At 40.9% G+C, this 21045-nt stretch overlaps 2 protein-coding genes across 3 annotated transcripts; both read right to left on the reverse strand.

Annotated features, from left to right (window-relative positions):
• Positions 1 to 680: 680 nt before the first annotated feature.
• LOC139650146 (probable polypeptide N-acetylgalactosaminyltransferase 8) lies at positions 681 to 6415 on the reverse strand. 2 transcript variants are annotated; one of them, XM_071526713.1, is made up of 12 exons: positions 6240 to 6415; positions 5385 to 5721; positions 4908 to 5074; positions 4443 to 4629; positions 3823 to 4020; positions 3508 to 3622; positions 3234 to 3419; positions 2726 to 2863; positions 2460 to 2552; positions 2151 to 2321; positions 1758 to 1878; positions 681 to 1433 (listed from the first exon to the last, which is right to left on the reverse strand). In XM_071526713.1, the coding sequence occupies exons 1-11, from the start codon at positions 6412 to 6414 to the stop codon at positions 1759 to 1761; spliced, it is 1887 nt and encodes a 628-aa protein (XP_071382814.1). In that variant the 5' UTR covers position 6415; the 3' UTR covers positions 681 to 1433; position 1758. The 2 variants fall into 2 exon arrangements, with proteins under 2 accessions (XP_071382814.1, XP_071382813.1); XM_071526712.1 differs by having other exon boundaries at positions 2681 to 2863.
• Positions 6416 to 8044: 1629 nt separating this feature from the next.
• Positions 8045 to 20754, reverse strand: LOC139650145 (probable polypeptide N-acetylgalactosaminyltransferase 8). Its single transcript, XM_071526711.1, has 11 exons — positions 20580 to 20754; positions 13394 to 13610; positions 12474 to 12640; positions 11917 to 12100; positions 11512 to 11709; positions 11019 to 11133; positions 10740 to 10925; positions 9296 to 9433; positions 8901 to 8996; positions 8634 to 8801; positions 8045 to 8179 (listed from the first exon to the last, which is right to left on the reverse strand). Exons 1-11 carry the CDS (start codon positions 20752 to 20754, stop codon positions 8045 to 8047), a joined length of 1779 nt encoding a protein of 592 aa, XP_071382812.1.
• Positions 20755 to 21045: the final 291 nt, after the last annotated feature.

The raw sequence follows: 21045 nt of genomic DNA on the forward strand, positions 1-21045 counted from the left end.
TCCTCTCCTGCCGTTGCAACTCTCTGTTGCGACGCTTCTCCAGACTTGCCGCAGCAACGCGGTCTGAGAGCAATTCAACGTTAAACATTTTGCCAAATTGTAGCTAACGTTACTTATTTAACGAAAAAAAAGTCCCCACTCCTTCAGTGAGAAAAATGGACACACTCAAATCCCAAACACATCGGTTGCTAAGAAACCAGTGTTTCGTCAACGTCCGCCTGTCCTCGGCGCTGATTGGCTGAGTCACGTTGGAGGCGACTGAAAACGGTTAAAGGTGCTACTTGCAGCATTTTACCAATATAATATAATGATAGTATAATTTCTGTAAACAAATGGCACAATAGTCGAGACAATTGGTAGCCTCTATCTCAAGCCAGTGGTGCTGGTGTTTCTCAAAATGAAGACCACTTTTCCCAGAAAACCTGCTGCTTCCTGTGTTAAACAGGATCTTTGCTTCTTAAACATGTTGTAAGTGATTTTCCCATAAGTTTTTCATTTGTTGCAACATCTGCCACTGTGAGTAACTGTGCCATAGACAAATATCACTTTGTGCCGTAAAGCCGCCCAGCAGATTTCCCCAAGTAGTCCCCGCAAAATCTATGGTGGCACACAATGTAAAATAGAGTGTAGGTCTCGTTTGTTTATGGTAATTATACTAGTGGCTCACAATTTATGTGGTAATGATTTATTGATGATAAAATTGTACACATAGCACCTTTAATTCTTATTGCACCAACCGAAAGTCACCATTTATACCAGTCATTATATGTTGCTTAGCAACCACATTGTCTGGCTACTGTTCAAGAACTTTATTTCTTGGTAGAAGAAAAACATAAAATTATGTAATTATTGATTAAAATAAATGTATTGTATTTCGTTCTTTCATTCTGTGGTATTTTAGATGTTTCGTAAAAGCTTCATTGTGCCCAACAATGCTCCTTAGCAGTTCTAAAATCACTAAAGAATGGCTTCTTGCGGCGTATAGCTTAAATCTACACTACCAGTCAAAAGTTTGGAGACACCTGATTGAATGAACTCTGTTTTCATTAAAAAGCCATTTTGATCTAAAGGCTTATACTTAAATACTTGAAATATGTTTCTTAGACAAATACAAATAGTGAAGTTGATGCCCATGTATGAATTTCTTTCCAAAGCCTTTGCCTTTCCATGAAGGCAAAGGGCGGCTACTTTGAAGAATCTAAAATATAAGATTGCCAACTATGTGTCCAAGAGATATTACAGATTAGTCATTTCTGGTTAACACTCCCTGGGTGCAGTCTGGTTGAACTGTACATGAAAACCACTCTTGGCCCTTCATGGCACATGGTCGCCCATCCTTGCTGTACACTTTGCCACACAGGTTTGATCCTTAGTTCTCTGGTTTCTGGTCTTTGGGAAATTTCATGGTGAAATAGACCGATCAGACTGTCCGACTACATGGGAATAACAAATACGAGTACATTGAGCGGTATTCCCTTTTACATTTCTATTCAAATCAACTCATGGAGAGAAAGAGAAAAATACTACTAAACAGTATAGGATTTATTGTACAATGAAGCCCACACATAAGAGGCTGTGCAAATGTCTGTGTGTTTGATTCAAGATTTACAAAAACCCAGAGTCACGTTGCTTTTCCATCCCATTAAAATGAATTACATTTTAGGCATTTAGTCGATGCTATTGTTCAGTGATTTATGAGCATAACAATACACCAGTAACCCCACCCCCACCACCACACCACTACCCCACACACCCACCTTAGAAGGCTTTGATTATGTTTTGGGCTTCCCATCTTTGGCCAGTGCATTCCTGCACTACAAGTTTGCTCTTTATAATTTCCAAACATCTTTTTGTCTGTCTGTTCTTCATTTCTTTGCCCTAGAAAAAGAGAGTAAGAGCAGAACACAGGTGTATCTCATCACATCATCATATTCAGACAACCATGGGAAATATTTCCAGTCATACTAGTCAATGTAAACTCATACAACATGCATTTCCAAAGGGGAAATACAACAGCTTCTTTAAAAAGGTGCATTTACTGACCATTTTATTGAAAAGGTGAATATTCCCCATGCCCCATCTCAGTCATGACTATAAAAACTTGTTTTTATGTCTGTCAAAACAAGTGGGAGTAGTTTATCCTGATGTACCTGAGTGAAGTCCCAGTAAATCCCCATCCCTTTCTGCATAGCCTCTTTGCAGTTGTGAAGGCCAGGCTCACTGGCTTTGTTGCCGTCGTCAGTCAAACACCGGTTGTCATTGTACTTGTGGGACTTGATGCCACCGATGTAAAGCTCACCACTTGTACGGTAATATGTGTGCTGAAGAAACAAGAGTAGCAGATTGGGCAATGAAAAAATAGGCCAACTGCAACAGGCACAAGGTTTCTTCTTAGTACTCGTACATTTCCAGGAAGCCACATTCCTTTTGATAATAGAACTGTTAGCTGCTTGACTTACTTGAGGTCCATAGTAGTAGCACTGGTAGGCAATGGGTGTGTGACCTGGCACAGGACCTTGGTCTATGCACATGTCAGCATTAATGTTCTTCATCTATAAGTTGGAGAGTCAATTGTTTTAATAAATCAAGTGAAACTTTATCACCAAGCACTATTAAGACAGGTAGTGGTGACTCATGAAAAGTACATGCGTATACTGTATGTGGACATGTGCATCCATACCATCTCCACCACACAAACTCTACAGTAGATAAACTCCAAACTTACTCCTCCATAGGCCACTATATTTTCCCAGGAATCCAACATGGGATAGACATTTTCCAGGTACCACTTGAAAGGTTTACATTTCAACTTCTCTCTCAGTTTTTTCCTCTCGGTCACATCCCCTATATCAATCCCATGATCCTGCAGAGGTGGAGAATTGCGCATGATTAGTTTGTGGTTGTAATACTGTGATTGTAGAATTTCAAAATCTCACATTAAAGTACCAAGACATGTATTCATAAGATACTGTTGTCAGAATCTTGCAAGCTGATGAATGTTTGTCTTGTGAAACATTCATCAGCTTGCAAGATTCTGACAACAGGAGTATCTTATGAATACATCTCTTGCAACCAACACCAGTGCGTGGGAAAAACACACAGTAGTTGAGAAGTAGAACCCGCACACCGAAGTAATCTTTAACTCACAAAACGCACAGTAGGCCATAATGAGGAAATAACGTGGAAATAAAGACAGTTTCTCTGCAGTGTGTTTCTTGGCAATATGTCAGTACCTTAAAGGGCACGTTCCAGGCCAAATTAACATTGTGTTTGTATTCATCCATCCAGATCTCAGCTACTCTCAGAGCATTCCTCTTCATGGCCTGGCTCAGGTCCGGCATGTAAGGCTTGTGGTTCCTCTCGATGTGGGCAATCTTGGAGCACGGAACTACTTCAACAGTCCCTCCACATGTCCACACCTATAGCAGTGGTAAGAGACACCATTAACTTTATAAAATTCAATAAAATGCAATCATCACTAATGGGATAGGGGTGTGTTCAACTCACACGAATTCCTAGCTCAACATTTTCCCCGCCGTATACTTTCATTCCTTCATCAAGCACTCCAATTTCTCCGAGAAACTTCCTGTCTGCGACTAGGATCCCCATGACAGATGGACTCCTTAAGTAAAAGATGAAAATGGTTACTATGCCGTTCATAACATCTTGTAAAGAGTAGATTGTAACTGCCACACAACCAAGACCACTGGACCACAAGGAATCCCTCGCCGTCCAAGGCCTTTTTACGTGATAGAGGTTCACTAATTGGACTCTTTCAGTATGTAAATCAAAACAAGACGGATCGATCTCACTTTAACTTACTTCCCGGGCATGGAGCTGTCTTTGAGCTTGTACCACTCGGGCATAAATTTCTCGTACATGCACCACAAGGCCCAATCGAAGGCATGTGCTGCTGCAAGGTACTGCACCACCTTGAGGTCGAAGAAGTTCACTCTGTCAAACACGGGCGACACCACCGTCGTTCGGTTGGCTTTGATCTGGGTCAGCAGGGGCTCGGCCCTGGAGGGGGAGAGGGGTGGGAAACTGAGTATTACATATATGCAAGAGCTTCCATTTTCCTTCATTACAGTGTAGACAGCAGCAAAATGTGACAACACTTCACACAGTGGGGTTTTTGCTTCCTAGGGGTCTATAATTCGCTTACCCTTTACTGAATATTTACCTGCCAGATTGCTGGATTTGCTCACACCTAGACAAAGAATCTATTGCCAACAGAGGAAAAAAACAAAAAGAGGGGGGGGATAACTGGCCTAGTGTTTGGACCCTGTGTCTTTCTGATAACATTCATTACCATTATAGATTCCGTTTCTTCCTCCAATTTTTTGCTTCCCAACTTTTCAATCTGCATCTACAGAAGTCAATGACACGTAGATGATCACCAAGAATACAAAAAGCATTGATTTTTTTTGCCACACTCTTACCACATCTCATGGACTTCGATGTGCGCGTCCAGGATGGCCACCACGTCGGCGGTAGCGGCCCTCCACCCAGACACCCTGGCATGGGCGAGCCCTCGCTGCTCATTATGCCTCACTCTAGTAATGCGAAGGCCCGGATTCTGCTTCTCAATCGACTTGACATACAAGTCAAGGTCGCCCTTCAGGTTTTCTGGTATGACAGATAACATTCTTTTTGTTGGCAGGTTGACACTTTTTTTTCTGATCTTTTTGATCTACAGTGGCATCTGAATTTGGGAATCATTTTATTCATTATTATTTATTATTATTGACGTTATTATTATTTTTTTTCATCATTTTTCATCAGCAAGTCGTTCCTCCCAAACATCTAGTAGCAGAGTATTTACCCGTTCTAAATACACTACAAAACAGCTTTAAAAAGGCCACAAGTTTGTGTGCACAGTCCTTGTGATAAAGAAACAAACCAACCATTAGAGCTATTGTCATCCACCATAATGATCTCCCTCAGCAGGTGTTTAGGGGTGCGGTCAATGATGCTGCGGAGCGCTCTTTTGATGATGGACAGGGCCTCGTTAAGGTAGATCAACACCACTCCGATGCTCGGCAGGTCCTTTGGGTAAGTCTTTTTCAAGCACCTATTCAGAAAAGACACAGAGCATTGTTTGTCATAGTCTCACATTAAAACTAGAGGATATTTGAACCCCTTGCAAACAAAAACACATGTCTCTTGCATCAGTGTTTTCCAAATTCCTCTCTGTCTAAACTTGTTTGAATAGGTTGCGCAGCAGTACAGAAATATAAAGGACGTCAGATCAGCAAACAATGGAAAGGTTGGGGAAACAATTTCTCCTTCCTCTAGCTTATTTATCATCACGGGGTAGTTGCGTAAGGTGACAATGATGAATTCTGTCAAACCCAAAGAACATTCAATTCGGCATGCTGTACCTTGGATCCCGGGTATCTGGAAGAACTCGATCTAGAGGAAGGCGATCGCTGAGAAAAACATTGTAGCCGTACTGCTGAAACAAAGCCTGGGCCTCTTTCTGATCCTCCTCAGACAGATTCTCCCCCCATTCCTTGAACAGGGCCGAGTTGGGGAACAGTATCTGGGGCTTTTTCTCCTTCGGGGCCTCTTGGCTCTGGTTCTTCTGCTCTCCCTGCTCTGGCTGCTTTCTGACCGCTGACGCTTCCATCTCTACTGCTTGCCTACGTCTGCCTCTGTCCTCTTCAAGCATTTTATGCATGGTTTCCTGCTTTTGTTCGAAAGCTTTGAACAAATTGTCTTGACAAATGAGAAATGAGAGATTAACAAAGGATGAGAGAGAGAGAGAGAGCAAAATGAGCCAGGAGAGTAATCACTTTTTATGGAAAATAAAGATAGATCAGACAATAAAAATTCTATATAAAATACTTATCCTCTAAAGCATTTACTTCACTGTAGAAACATGTAGGCCTAATTTGCCAGTTTTTACAAATTACAATTAATTATAATTATTATTATTTAATTTTATTTTTTTTAACATTCCAATTTCAATAATAAAACAGAGACTTAAAATAATTTAAACCTCAGTCTTTCCTCATACATTTTTGGAAGCAAAATGCCCACCTAGGCTACGTTTCTAATACTTTTTTTTTTACAGAATTATTAGTATTATTTATTTCATTTTTCCACATGTTTGTTAGTGATGCGTGGATTTATAAACAAACATAAATGAAACAAATAAATAAATAAATTACCCTAACTTGTACATGTGAGTATTCTCTCTTCTAAGAGAAGGATCAATTATTGCCCCAACTCACAGAGATTGCCGACGCTCGACTCCAAATCAGAAAAACTCCTGATCATCCGAGATGAGTCCAGTCTTTCAGTCGCCACTACATGCTCATGTCCACTCTTTAAAAACATAGCCATGTAGATGAGGAGTCCAATCCCCCCCAGCATCAGGGCTGGCCGCTTCACCCACACTGCTCTCATACTGAGGAGATAACTGGAAATGACAAGGTAGAAAAAACAAACCGTTTTGTCCCATGTAGACGCCAAGATGGGATAACTGGACTGACTGGCTGGACCGCTGTGGAAGATGATCTGTCTGATTACAGTAGAGTTTTTTCTTTAACTCCTAACACTGTGCACCCCCCCCCCCCCCCCACCACCACCACCACCACCACCACCACCACCACCACCACCACCACACCATACCTGGACTTCCCCGGAGCATATGCTTCAATTAACCTGAATACATGTTTAGTTCCAACTGAAATGCCGCTATTGTCTAAATCAGTACAACTTTTTATACTGGCCCAATTCACCTCTGGACGCTCTTTCACTTCACATGCTACTGTACATATTGGTAAACAATGTAAATAATGTACACAGTGTTTCATATTGCCGCAAAAACAGGTTCAATTTCGGGCGTTGTCTGCCATTGTTGCTACTGGTAACCTGGAAACAGTCAGCAACAATGGCACAGAAGGCATAGCCTATCTATCACAGCAGACAGTTGCAATATAATGTAACAGCCCAGCGAGCCACTGCGCTGCCCCTCACATCGCACACAGTCACCGCCGCTCAGCACCATGGACAGCAGCCCGACCTCTAGTCAAACAAACTTCCCGCATATAGCCTACAGCTACAAAGTGCTTCACAGAGAAAAGAATAATACAAAAAAAAAAAACCTGACGCTTACTGTTGATGATTTAGATGTTTTTTTTCTCCTCTCCCTTTTTTCTTTTCTAAAAAAGGCAGAAAGCCATTCCCTCACTGCCAATGAATGTGGTGGCTTCCAACGGCATGCAATCATTCTTGAAGGTGATTAAAAGGTACCTATAAGATAAAGAGATGTTGTTCCAAATTGTTTGCTGATTTAAATTAGTGTGTGGACTTCAGTGTACAGAGCTGAAGCAATGCCTGTAGCAGCAGATTTGGGATCTAAAATAAAATGAAGACAAAGGACGAGGCAGGGAGATCATACTTGCTCTGAATATCCTGAAAAGCATCCTGAAAGGCCTCTGTAACGTTCAAATTGCATTTTAAATCCCAGTTTAAACCACATTTATTACTGGGAGCCACTGAATACGTATTAATTCACACATTCATAAATCCACCAATGTGTATCTAAAATGTTTATTTAATGAAAAATGAGCAATCCAGTTATCTTGAGTTATTTTATCTCTTAAGATAGTCTGAAGGACGAGAGGAAAATAAAACAGCAGTCTGAATTCAAAATTGTGATTTTTGTCAACAATCTATAGAAAATGCCCTGTAAGAAATATCTCATTTAAATAAAAAACAAAACAACCTCCTGAGGTAACACTTTGTTGATTTTGGGACTTTCTCCCATTCTTCTTTGTTGTTCTACATATTGTTCTTTCTTTCTATATCCTACTATAAAATGAGGAAAACTCTGTCCTTCTGTGTGTCTGTCTGCAACCATTTTGCTCCTCAATGGGTTGGCCAATCAATCTCAAACTGCACATGGGCATTGAGCATTGGCATAGGCAGGGACTGACGAAGCTGATCCATTTTCCCAAATTTACGAAGATTTTAGTGTCTAGATCGATGACAAAAATCCATTTTGAATTCAGTTGTACCATACAGGTGTGAGCTAAAACTTTGTGATGACATGCTGAAACGTCCAACGCTGTCCGCTGCAGCGCTGAATGATGAGCTCATAGTAAGAGTTTCCTCCCTGGGCGATCTCAAGGCATCTCTTAGTGACTCTGTTTCTTATCGCTTGGCCCTGCAAAATTATAAGAGACGGAAATTATGAGAGGGCAACGGGAAGATTTTGAGCGAGCAATATTCAGTACAAAAGATATGAATAGAGAAGTTTTAACTACCAAAATGATTTGGCCAACCATAACCTGGATGCCCATTGCCTTTACAATGAAGTTTGCATTTTGTGTGCTCCAAAATGCATGATACCAAAATGTCAAAATGATGATCTACTCATTTTTTGTTCCTCTAGCCACAAAAGTATTCAAGTAAGTAGTTCAAATAAGATAATCTTTTCGCTTCTAACTAAATTATGATAGCTCTACAATACTCATGTTTGCTTGTCATAAATGAAAAAAAATTGTAGGATGGCATGACCTTTGCTTCAGGATAAAATGTCTCATGTTGAAATTACTTGAAAAAGTCACTGCACAGTCTGAACAAAATGCTCCTGCAGCTGTTGTTTACTAGGGTCTTACTTGTTGGAAGTCCCAGTGCAGGTGTAATCCACCTTGCTTTGCCGGCTGACACTGCTGCAGAGTGGGAGTGCTGCCGGTGCCAGGATCAACTAGGCAGCGGTTGTCGTTATATTTGTGAGATTTAATCAACCCAACGATGATCTCGCCGTCTGTGTTGTAGTAACAACGCTGGTGAAAAGGATCAATTATGATATGCTGTTATGATATATTGTTATCATATCAGTAACATCAGACACACATGCATACACACACAAACCCACACACTACCTGTGGATTATGGAAGTGGCAGCCATACAGGATGGGGATGTTTCCAGGAAGCGCTCCCTGGTCCACACAGTAACTCATAAGAAGGCTGTTCTGCAGCTGTACAAGCCAGTGTGATGTTAGGGGATTTATTGAAGTATTTAGTGGATCTTGAGCACTATGTGATCACTAACTGATTGCGTTTATATTATTTTATCCAATCACAGTTTCAGGATTGTCACATTTTCAGGGCTCAGCCACATTTTTGCCTAGATAAAATTAAGGTAGAACTTTAACACCAGATTTCTGAACTTGGTATATTAGTCAGCTTTAATTCAAGGTCACTAATATTTTACTCAAGTTCACATCAAATATGAATTGTTACATCATCAGACTTCATAATGAAAAATGATCCTTACCACACCATAAGCCAAGAGATTATCCCATGTTTGTAGACTAGTATATACATTGTCCAGATACCACTTGAAAGGTTTACATTTCAGCTTTTCTCTGAGCTTCTTCATCTGGGAGATGTCTCCCACATCAATTCCGTGATCCTGTGTGTCATATTCCAGGTCAAGTTCAGAAAGCTACTTTAGGTAGATGAATACTGCAACACTTTGACAAAATGTATTATCAGCTAAAATCTCCATCACATGTAGAATATTGAGGCAAATATCCCACAAAATTGGCTTGAATGGCAGCTTTGTATGTAATTCTTGCAGAAGTGCAGAGCAATCAGCACTCCTCCCAGGTATTGAGGATATTGAGTGATATTAAATATCACTGCGGACTCACCGTTTGACCAATCTGAACACCCTTTGAAAAACTTGATATCTACCATCTAGAGAATGTCTGTGAACATTTTGGTAGCATATGAATGAAGACTTGTGGAGATATAGATGTTAATTGATTTTGCATATTTTGAAAAAGAGTGACGGACTTCTGAATTGACCATAGGTTGCAGTGAGGCAAACTTTTGTCCCAATTCAGTGGATGTGCTGAAAAAATGTCAGCTCTCTAGGACATTTTGGAATGTGAAATGTCTAGAAATTTAGATTTGTTGTAATAAGCCACGCCCACTTTAATCAATCATTACCAAATTTTATGCATCGACTGAGTCATGACCCTAGATCGTGCAAACCGAATTTCGTAGGAATCCATGTAGCTGATTACGAGATATAAACTTTTCGTATTTGTAGTGCCCCCTACTGTTCAAGATTAAAACAACTATGCACACATGGTCATTGATGATATCTGAACATGTTCACAAAGTTTCGTGATGATTGGACAATCGATTGGTCATGAAGTTACGACAATTTAGCTGACAGGCCACACATACTCTCAAATTAAAAAATTTATATCTTCAAAACGACAGTAGATATCAACAACCTTTTACCAACTTTTCATGAGATAGGTCTGTAGATGATACATAAACATTTGGTGGTGATCGGTCAAACGGTGTAGGAGGAGATGTTAAAAATGTGTTTTTCAAAACTTTCAAAATATCTCAAAAACTTTCCAGGCGCACCTTGAGGGTGCAAATAGCAAAGTTGTAGAGTATGGTCACCTGTATAATGTGGACCAAGTTTCGTGAAAATCGGACGTACGGTGTGGAAGTTATGGCCTTTAACGTAAAACCTTTAATTATAGCGCCACCTTCAGGCCGATTGGGTTCATTTTTCTGGTCCTAGTAATGGTTACCAATATTTGTCATTGGGCCAAATTTCATGTCTCTGCAATGTACCAACTCATGGGAATTTATGCCAACGTGGCAGGAAAATAATAATAACAAACCGGCACAAAAACAAGAGGGTTTCAGCCCCTTCAGAGCTTGAACCCCTAATAAATCACAGTACACACCTGGGGGGGAAGATTCCAGGCAACCCTCACATTCCTCTTGTACTCGTCCATCCAGATATCTGCAACTCTCAAGGCATTCCTCCGCATGGCAGGGTTCAGGTCGGGCGCGTAAGGTTTGTGTGCCCTCTCGATGTGCGCTATCTTGGAGCAAGGCACAACCTCTATACTGCCTCCACACAGCCAGACCTGATTGGTCAAGACACACATCAGATAGCCACTTGTGCTTACATGAATCTTCAACCATAACTGATTTAAATTACTTAAGTTGTGACTACTCACACGAATCCCAAGTTCAACATTTTCTCCTCCATAAACTCTCATTCCACCATCAAGTCCACCAATTTCTCCAAGGAAGACTCTGTCTGCTGCTAAGATGCCCATGACAGAGGGACTCCTGGCCAAAGTAATGATGATGCATTTACATGTGGCACAGGTGCCAAAACATTTTATTTCCTGAAAATGTGTCTAAATGACAAGTAGACTGATTTAAAGCTTGACAAATTCCTTGTAGAATCAATGAGCATTTATAGTCTGAGATAAGATTGCCAGTAAGCTTGATCTCCATTCATTATGAGGCAACTCGGTATCCAAATGAAATATTTTACCAATTGAAAAGCCAGCAATAAGAAAAAATCCACAAAAATTGAAAATGATTTTGTTATTTTCTTCCCTGGTGTGAAATTGAGGCACAGGTACACTGCCAGGGTGATGCTCTAATATAACTGTCCCCCTCAGTGATCTGGCTGAATGCAACATTGCTTGTTCTACGTACTTCCCGGGCTGTGATTCATCATTCAGCTTGGACCACTCTGGTCTGAAGGACTCGTACTTGCACCACAAAGGCCAGTCAAAGCCGTGAGCAGACGGGTAATAACGTTCCACATGCAGATCATCGTAATGGACCTTATCAAACATAGGGGTTACCACTACCGTCCTGTCAGCTTTGATCGTGGCCAGCAGAGGTTCTGCCCTGAAAAGACACCAAAATAAAACAATGCAATGACTCAAAGACAAGGAGGAATAACTAATTCATCAATCAATCTGTGATAGTATATGATCAATTCAGCTCTTGAATTTACACAAAGATCTAAGAATTGTTCAACTCTGTTTATACAACAATTCCTCAGTTGCTATTGGTTGCCCCATATCTACCTCTTGATTTGGAAGGTGCACTTACCATCCCACCATAACTTCAATGTGGGCATCCAAGATGGCCACAACATTAGCTGTGGCATGCTCCCAACCTGACATCCGGGACTGAGACAAACCCATTCGTTGCTTGTGTCTCACTTTCTTAATGAGTCCAGGCCATTCTTTGTGGATTTGACCTATGTAGTCTTCTAACGGTTTGCCCAGGTCATCTGGAAATTGAGTCTACAGTCAAATCTGTGAACATCGGTCTACGGATGATTACAAAAATTGGACAAATATATGAACTACTCCATATAATGCGAGAGCCATTGCCTCTACTCAGTAGCCACAAGTACCACACCCAATTAATTTCCTCAAAAAACTATTATTGAGCTGAAGCACTGTCATGCCCCTGGGACTTAAACTAATAAGGCTTCTCAACGTAGAAGGGCTGATTTAATTGCAGATTTGTCTCACAGGGTGATATAATAAGACTTGATTTAGATCAGAATGCTAAGACATTTGAGAAGGACTTGCTCCACCCTCCACATCTCATACTGAACAGTGGTACTTTACTACAGATGTACGGTATGTTGGACTTACTATTAGAGCTATGGTCGTCCACTAGTATGATTTCCCACAGCAGGTGTTTTGGGGTGCGGTCAATGATACTCCGGACGGCCCTCTTAATGACAGACAGAGCCTCGTCCAGGTAGATCAACACCACTCCGATATTTGGCAGGTCCTTGGGATAATGCTTCTGCAGACATCTAAATAGTGAGAGATGCAGTGAGAGATAGACACTTCTGTCTGTTTTTTTCAGCCAGTGGCAGCCTTGAGTGACACAGTAGGGAGAAAGGTTAAAAGGATGCAGAGTGAGAAATCGGACACCATGTCCTGTTGCTTGTGACTGCATGGACGTTCACCATGTTCTGCAGTCTTAACAACTGCACCATCTATGCGCACATGAGCTGTCTTGGCAAGGTAAGGAAGGGAGAGTGTGAAAAGATTAGAAAGAAGCAATAGGGGTCAGATCCTTTTGTGTCCTGCCCTGTCTCCTACCCATGTCCATTTGTGCCCTGTGTAATGAGGGTCTTGTTCCATTACTGCATCCTGTCCTGTCCATTTGTGTCTTGTCCTGTGTAATGTGTGCCATTTGTTGGCTATTGTCTTGTCATGCTATATTGTGTATGCATTTAGCACAAGCAAACTTTTATTGAATTAGCGTCATTATTTACAGCTTTGTAAAAATGCAGCTTTGTAAGATTACTCCAAGATTGTAAATGTAGCCCAGTCTATAGCTGAGATAGCCTACAGTTACCCTAACTTTTAAAATTGCATGCAGCAATGGACAGAACACAAAGACCATAGGACAGGACATACTAGCCACCTAATGGTACGAGACCCTCATTACACAGGACAAAGCACTAAATTACTCAGGAAGATACTGCATAGGACAGGACACAAAATGATCTAATCCTTTCTCAAAAGAGTTAAAACCCCATGAAGTGGACTGAAGTTACCTCTTGTCTCTCGTGTCTGGAATCTTCCTGTCTAATGGCAGCCGGTTGCTCAGGAAGACATTGTATCCATATCTCTGAAACAGAGCTTCTGCCTCTCTCTGTTCCTCCTCTGACAGGGCATCGCCCCAGTTGGCAAACAGGGCTGAGTTTGGGTATAACTTTGGCACTGCTTTCTTTTCTGTTTTTTTGTCCACTTTTTCCTTCACAATTGGGAGGCCTGCAGTCGTGGAGTCGGTTTGACTGGATAATTCTATCAATTTTGCTTTGAGAAATATGGTCACAAAAGAAGGAACAAATTAGAAATGTAAACAAGTTGAAAAGTGAGATTCAGTTATATTGACCAAGAGCCTCAATAGAGGCACAAATATCAGTTTGACAACTTACTGATTTAGCTGAAATGACAGGATTGTTTAGAAAACGTGTCAGTGCAGCAAGTGCAGTCATACTTGTTTGCTCATTCAAATGAAACAGCACATTTTGCCATCTTGTTCACTCTCCTAGCCCATTACAGACCTATGCTTCTTAGGGCACAATTATCTGATTTAATGTGTCATGGACCTTTAAAATAGGTCTCTACAAAAACTGAAGACTTCATTTCCAAAATGCTATAGATCTTTAGGTTATGACTGCAACCCTGGTTCTCTGATAGCATGAGTGATGACTCTCACTATTGTCCTTAGAAGCTGCTGTCTCATTAGGCCAGCAATGATTGACCGGCAGGTGGGACTCCTGTGTCCAGAGGAGGGACATCCTCTCCCTAGATATTTAGGGCAAGCACAGCATCACTGGGTCACTCAAAATGAGCGCACCTCTTCCTCGCTTCATGCAAGGAGGGTAGTCTGGTGAGATACAGTACCTCACTCCTGCTGTCAGTGAACCAGCGTTATGAAATTCCTGACATATTTTACCACCGTGACACCTCAGAAAATACCGAGGTGTCAACCTGGACAAAGACCTAGTTCATTGGCAAGTATTGGGCTGCTCTGTGTACATTCAGCATTCCTATTCCTATAAATTTGTGAGGTTGACATTTGATGCCACGTTGCCATGTTAAGCCATCGTCTAACTCCAAATAGATGCAGTTTATTGTGCTGTCAAAAGGATTGGGGGAATAATATGGAGAGACTGCGCTGACAGGTGTCCAGTCATCAGCAGAGTTGGACACTGGTTTAATTCAAGCAGCATCTCCATCTCACTGTAGGCTCAGACTTTAAGCTGTATAATAATACTGTTGGTTTTGACTGTAGCTTTTTGGAGCTTTCTTCCTGCGGTGTCCAAGCACATCCAACGGCCTTCCAGCTCATGCTGCGCTCTGTGGCGGAGCGAGCTCGCGCATGACAATCATATGATCGCTGCTGAGTGGTCTGAAGGTTTATCAGGTGTGTCATTAGCAATGTGGTCAATAACCTCTATCACCTAGAGACAAACTAGTTAGTCTTGAGACTGATTAATTTAACTTCCATTCAGTCCAATATGCGCCATGCGTCTCCAGCAGCACCTGGTCAAGACACACGGACCCTGCTGTTCTGCAGCACCAACGACAGCACCTCCCGCCTGGGCAGGGGAAACCACATGTAGGAGCTTTAGGTTGGCCTCACAGATTAATTGAATGTTTATGGTGTGTTATTATTTGTGATTTAGTAAATTCTTAGTGACCATGGACATTGAATCTCTTTATACAAATGTAGCCTACCCTTTGAAGGGGGCCTACAGGCTGCAGAGTTTTTCTTAAATCAGCGCACTAACTGCATCCCCAGTACTCACTGCATTGTGGACCTCATCGGGATTGTCCTCACATCTAATTTTTTTCTGTTTGGTTCTGATTTCTACCACCCGGTATCAGGCACAAGCATGGGGGCTAAAATGGCTCCCAGCTTTGCTTCTCTATACTGTGGTTTCTTTGAACACAAAATCATCTTCAATCACCAACGCAACCCGTACCTAACCTTCATTTCCAACTGGAAGAGGTACATTGATGCCATTTTTTTATTTGGAAAGCATCTGAAACCCAACTGAGGGAGTTCCATAACTTTATTAACACTAACAGTCGCCATCTGAAATTCACTAAGGAATATGATGAGCACAAGATGAACTTCTTAGACATCCTTGTTCACAGGGACTCTAACAGACTTGGTACTAACCTATATTGTAAAAGCACTGACAGAAACTCTATTTTACATGGACAATCCTTCCATCCCATTCCACTCAAGAGGAGTCTGCCTATATCCCAGTTCAGCCGCATTCGCCACATCTGTAGTTCTGATGTACACTTCTAAGCCCAGGCTGCTGACCTAGAGAAACGCTTTCAACAAAGACAGTATAAACATGAATGGGTTGCACAGGCACGTAGTTGTTTTGAAAATGTATCGCAAGCAGAATGTCTTTACCAGATCCAGAGCATCTGAGTCCAGAGTCAATTGTATAATCCAGTATTCACCCCATGGCACGGAATTTCAATCTATCATTCGAAAACACTGGCACATTATAGAATCTGAACCAGCACTTAACAAATGTTTAACCACACAACCTTGTATTGTCTACAAGAGACCACCCAATCTGAGAAGGTGGGCTCTCACCTGCTGGTGAGAGCCCACCTTCCACCACTGACCCAGCCCCTTTTTTTACAGACTATTCCTCACGGCAATTACAGATGTGGTAACTGCCCACAATGCAATTTCACACACAAAGCCACTACTTTCAATCACCCACAAACTGGAAAACCTTACAACATCAAGGGTGTTATAACATGCAACACCAATAATGTGATCTATATGCTCAAATGCCCATGCAGCCTGGCCTACATCGGAAAAACTACCAGACCACTAAAAACAAGAATTTCTGAGCACAGATCCAACATTTGAAACCATGACATTAGAAGCTCAGTGGCAGTGCATTTCACACAAGCTGCTCACAACGTTTCTTCTCTCAGATACTTGGGCATCGAACTGGTTAAACATCCCCATCGTGGAGGTGATATTAACTCATTGTAACTCAAAAGAGAAGCGTTTTGGATCTACACCTTGGACATGCTGGCTCCAAAAGGGTTAAATGAGGACTTTGACTTGCGGCCATTTCTGTGTTGACTCTCTTGTGCAGGCTCTCTCTGGCCAGTCTCCTCTATTTACCAGGTGTGTGTGTGTGTGTGTGTGTGTGTGTGTGTATGTTTTTTATGATTGCTCTGATGTTGATGTTGACATATCTTCAGCCTGTGGGTTATATACTTTTTTGCTCTATCTCTCCATTGCTGTGGTATTGATGTTGACATTATATCCTCAGCTTGTGGGTTATATACTACTTTTTCTGCTCTGTCTCTCCATTGCTGTGGTATTGTTTCATTGCCATTTAATATTACCACCTTTTTAGATTAGCAGAGGTGCCTCTAAATTAGTTAGGTTAGATTTTCCTTCTTCTGTTTTCTTCTTGTTATTGCATTACATTATGATGGTTCATACCTGATGCTCTAGTCATGTGATATTCAAGTTCTAGGCACTGTACAAGGTCTTTGACTTGACAGATAAGTGTATCTTTTTGAAGTGTACTATGGTGCTTTGTACAATTTTTGTGTGCACATATGTGTATATATGTATGTGGTGTATTTTCTGGGGACTATATTGTGCACTTTTACTATGCATTGTACGTTTTACTACATGCTGAGCATATTTTTCTCCTCTCTATATGCTATAAAGTATGATGGTTTATTTACCTGATGATTCTGTTATGGCATATTTAGGTGGTTTAGAATATATTTTACATGTTTATTATACTTACAGGATTCATTGTACATATTCTTTGTACTTACAGGGCTCACTATTTTATGTATGTCTTTTTCACCTTTCATTTATTTCGTGGCTGAAGAAGGGCATGCGCCCGAAACGTCACATGGTGGTATTTTTATTTATTTATTTTTTTTATTTAACCTTTATTTAACCAGGCAGGTCAATTAACAAATTCTTATTTACAATGACGGCCTAGCGAGAGGACAAAAGGGCCTCTCGAAGGGTAAAGGGAAAAGGGGACCAAAAAAAAAAAAAAAACCACGCAAAAGAAACTAAACAAAGAACAATCCAGATAAGACTATCAGACACAAATGTTACATACATCGCAGAGGCAGAGAAACCCAACACAGTATGGGAACGAGGAAATAATCAAAACACACACCGAACAAACAACCAAATAAAATTACAAGTCATGCAAGTCTTGAAGCAGAATAGACAAATTTCCTTTTCAGTTAAAAAGCTGGGTAACAGTTGCAGGTGTGTGTGAACAACTCTGCAATAGAGTCCTTAAAAGCAGTGAGGGAGATCAATTTCTCCAGAGTCTTTTGCAGCTCATTCCAACAGCTCGGAGCAGCAGACTGGAAGGAGGACCGGCCAAAAGAAGTATTAGCACGGGGAACTTCTAGCGAGATATGGCGGGCAGCTCTGGTGTTATAGGGAGTGGATGACAATTTTTACAAGTGTATCAAATAAGGAGGAGTCAGACCAAGGAGGGTTTTGTAAACAAGTGTAAGCCAATGGATCTCTCGTCGAATGTGTAACGATGGCCAATAAACTGAAGTGTATAAGTCACAATAATGTGTTGTATAGGGGGCATTTGTGGCAAACCTAATTGCTGAGTGGTACAAAACATTAAGGCGTTCAAGGACACTCTTGCTTGCATGTCTGTAAATGACATCACCATAGTCAAACAAGGGGAGAATGGTCATTTGGACTAGGGAGCGTTTCGCAGAGCAAGCAAAGGAAGAGCGATTCCGGTACAAGAAGCCAAGTCTTGCTTTTACTTTTGACTGAAGATGTAATAAATGCTGAGAAAAAGAAAGTGTGTTATCTAACCATATACCGAGGTATATATAAGAGGTGACTGTGTCCAGAACTGAGCCATTAGTTGTTGTGATGCTTCCAGGCGGGATAACAGGCTTCCTACCAAACCACATAACTTTTGTTTTAGATGTATTTAAAACAAGGTTAAGACTAGAGAAGGCCACCTGTATACTATTGAAGCTGTCTTGAAGAGAGCGCAGAACAGCATCAGGGGAAGGTCCAACTAAATATAAAACTGTATCATCGGCATACAAATGAATCTTTGAATTTCCTACTACACTGACAATGTTATTTATGTATAAGGAGAACAGGGTGGGGCCAAGAATGGAGCCCTGAGGTACACCTTTAGTAACAGGCAAGGGCTGCGACAGGTGGTGTTCTGATTTAACGCACTGGGTTCTACCAGACAAATAGCAGGAGAACCAGGCTAAGAAATGGTAGTTGACACCAATGTTACCAAGTCTGTCTCTGAGAATCGAGTGATCTACTGTGTCAAAAGCTTTTGCTAGATCAATAAAAATTGCTGCACAATGTTGTTTGGAATCAAGAGTGGTAATAATGTCATTGAGGACCTTAAGAGTTGCAGTGACACAGCCATGCCCAGACCGGAAACCAGATTGCATACCAGAGATAATACTGTAAGTGTCAAGATATGATGTTAGTTGCCTATTTATAAGTTTTTCCAAAATCTTAGATATACAGGGCAAGATAGAAATAGGCCTGTAACAATTAGGATCAGTCTGATCACCCCCTTTAAACAATGGTAAAACAATAGCAGCTTTCCAAGAACAAGGGAAAGATTAGAAACGAGAGAGAGATAAGAAACTGGGGCAGCAATTATGGGAGCAGCAACCTTGAAAAAGTAAGGGTCAAGGTCATCAGACCCAGATGGTTTTTTAGGGTCTAGCTTAAGTAGCTCATCCAGCACTTCATCCACAGTGATAGTGCGAAAACTGAAAGAATGTACTGAAGATGAGATGGCACTGTGTGAAGACACAGCATCAGACAGGCTAGCAGAATTGGGGTGCTCAGGGGGGTTGATAGAATCAAATAAGAACCCAGATGTGATAAAATGGCAATTGAAGACCTCTGCCATGAGCACCTTGTCTGAAATGTTTGTACCATCAAAATTAAGGGACATAGGAAACCGGGAGAATGGGTTCTTATCTTCCATAACTCTGACCGTTTTCCAGAACTTATTTGGATCTGAGATACTATGGGAGAACTGATCTTTAAAATAATCAGCTTTGAGTTTTCGGATGGTCTGGGTGCATTTATTTTGAAGTTTGTCTGTAGGAAACTGTGAGAGTCGAGCCTTACGCCAGGAAGCATTTTTGCGATGAAGAAGCTCAACCAGATCACGGTTAATCCATGGACTGAGACCTTCTGGGGGCATGTTTATTGATAATGGTACTAAAATCATTGTAAAACAGGTTCCAGGCATCTTCAATAGAGGGGATCAGACTGATTCTGTGCCATTTTATAGTGGCTAGGTCATTCAGAAAGGCTTGCTCAATACCAATAAATGTTCATGGGAGCATTATCTCGGGTGCGGACTCTATTTTTCTGTTTTTCACAGGTAGGCTAGGCTACTTCTGTCCAGCACCTAGTATTCATTGCGTTTGGATGTGTGTGCTTTTGTAACCTTTTTTAATGTGACATTATGGCCCTCATTAATCCCTCATTATTCAATCAGCTAAACATGTTTCCAATTGAATATAATTGCCTATGAACTTGTTCATATAGGCTAGGCCTAGCTTTGTTCATATGGATATTATCAGTAGGCTTACAAATGGACTGAAACACATTTTGTTAATAGGTCTGGGACTGCTTTAATAGATTTTGCTTAAAGAATAAGTCATTTTAAGTAGAAACCACCACATTTCCAAACACACGTAGATTTTGATCATACCAAAGATCAAATTCAGTTAAGAATTTGAAAAAAATGATGAATGTCGAAATGTTTGTGGAAAGTAGGCTGAGTAAGATCAAATCTGATCGTACGCGCGTTTCGTGAATGAGGCCATTTATTTTATGGGAAATTGTGCAGTGAGTGAGTTTGAAGCTTTCACTTGTATCTTATGGCATGGACAAGCAATGAATTATTACTACTGCTTTTAAGGTAGGCTACCTCCTATTACAGGTTGCAAAAAGCATATGAATAGATTAAGTTGGTACTTCTTAGTTTGTAGTGTTAGTAGTAAAATCTTCCAGTGCAATGACTCGTAACCCATGAACATTAACACATTATCAGGTGAGTAATTATTTGATTTTACATTTAATGTAATAAGAGCAGAGTCAAAACATCAGTCTAAATCTGGAGCGCCAAGTCTTTTTGAGGTTGCTGCCGAGTTGTTCATGCTCACCCAGTTTGTTGAGGCTCTGTTCGATCCTTTCCAGTTTCCCCCTCACAAACTCTTGATCTGTCCCCCACTCTCGAACAGACTTGCCTATTCCCAAACTCATTTTCATATAGATGATAATGTATATTAAGAGTAAAAAGGCTCCAATCACTCCAACCGTTCGCAGATGGGTCCTCATGGCTTTTTCTCAAAACGCAGATTTTACAACTCATAAAAGTAGTGCAATAAAGCACACCATATCTCACAGATAACGTGTACCACACTATGAACCTAAGAGGGTAATTGCAAAACTCCAGTCTTTCAACTGACAAAAGAGAATGAACAAGAGTACAAGAGAACAAAATAACATAATTTAGTGAGACTAAATAGGAACAAATGCAGAGTAAATTACAGATTACTTTCAACAGAAACTGCAGTAGCTGTATAGGTTGAATCATATCCTATTGCCCTGAGGGTAGAATGAGTTCAG

This window comes from Centroberyx affinis, unplaced genomic scaffold, assembly GCF_046629955.1.
Source record: "Centroberyx affinis isolate AG114_WGS23_722 - 3 ecotype Tasmania unplaced genomic scaffold, CSIRO-AGI_Caff_v1 ptg001447l_1, whole genome shotgun sequence".
NCBI lineage: Eukaryota > Metazoa > Chordata > Actinopteri > Beryciformes > Berycidae > Centroberyx > Centroberyx affinis.

Excerpts from the sequence above, each read along its gene's own strand:
- LOC139650146 (XM_071526712.1), bottom strand. The coding sequence starts at position 6,414 with ATGAGAGCAGTGTGGGTGAAGCGGCCAGCCCTGATGCTGGGGGGGATT. Across the intron at positions 5,722-6,239 it reads GTCGAGCGTCGGCAATCTCT|ACAATTTGTTCAAAGCTTTC; the intron begins GTGAGTTGGGGC and ends TCATTTGTCAAG. Across the intron at positions 3,420-3,507 it reads ATGTTGAGCTAGGAATTCGT|GTGTGGACATGTGGAGGGAC; the intron begins GTGAGTTGAACA and ends CCACTGCTATAG.
- LOC139650145 (XM_071526711.1), bottom strand. The coding sequence starts at position 20,754 with ATGAGGACCCATCTGCGAACGGTTGGAGTGATTGGAGCCTTTTTACTC. Across the intron at positions 12,641-13,393 it reads CCAGACACGAGAGACAAGAG|ATGTCTGCAGAAGCATTATC; the intron begins GTAACTTCAGTC and ends CTCACTATTTAG. Across the intron at positions 8,180-8,633 it reads TGCACTGGGACTTCCAACAA|GGCCAAGCGATAAGAAACAG; the intron begins GTAAGACCCTAG and ends ATAATTTTGCAG.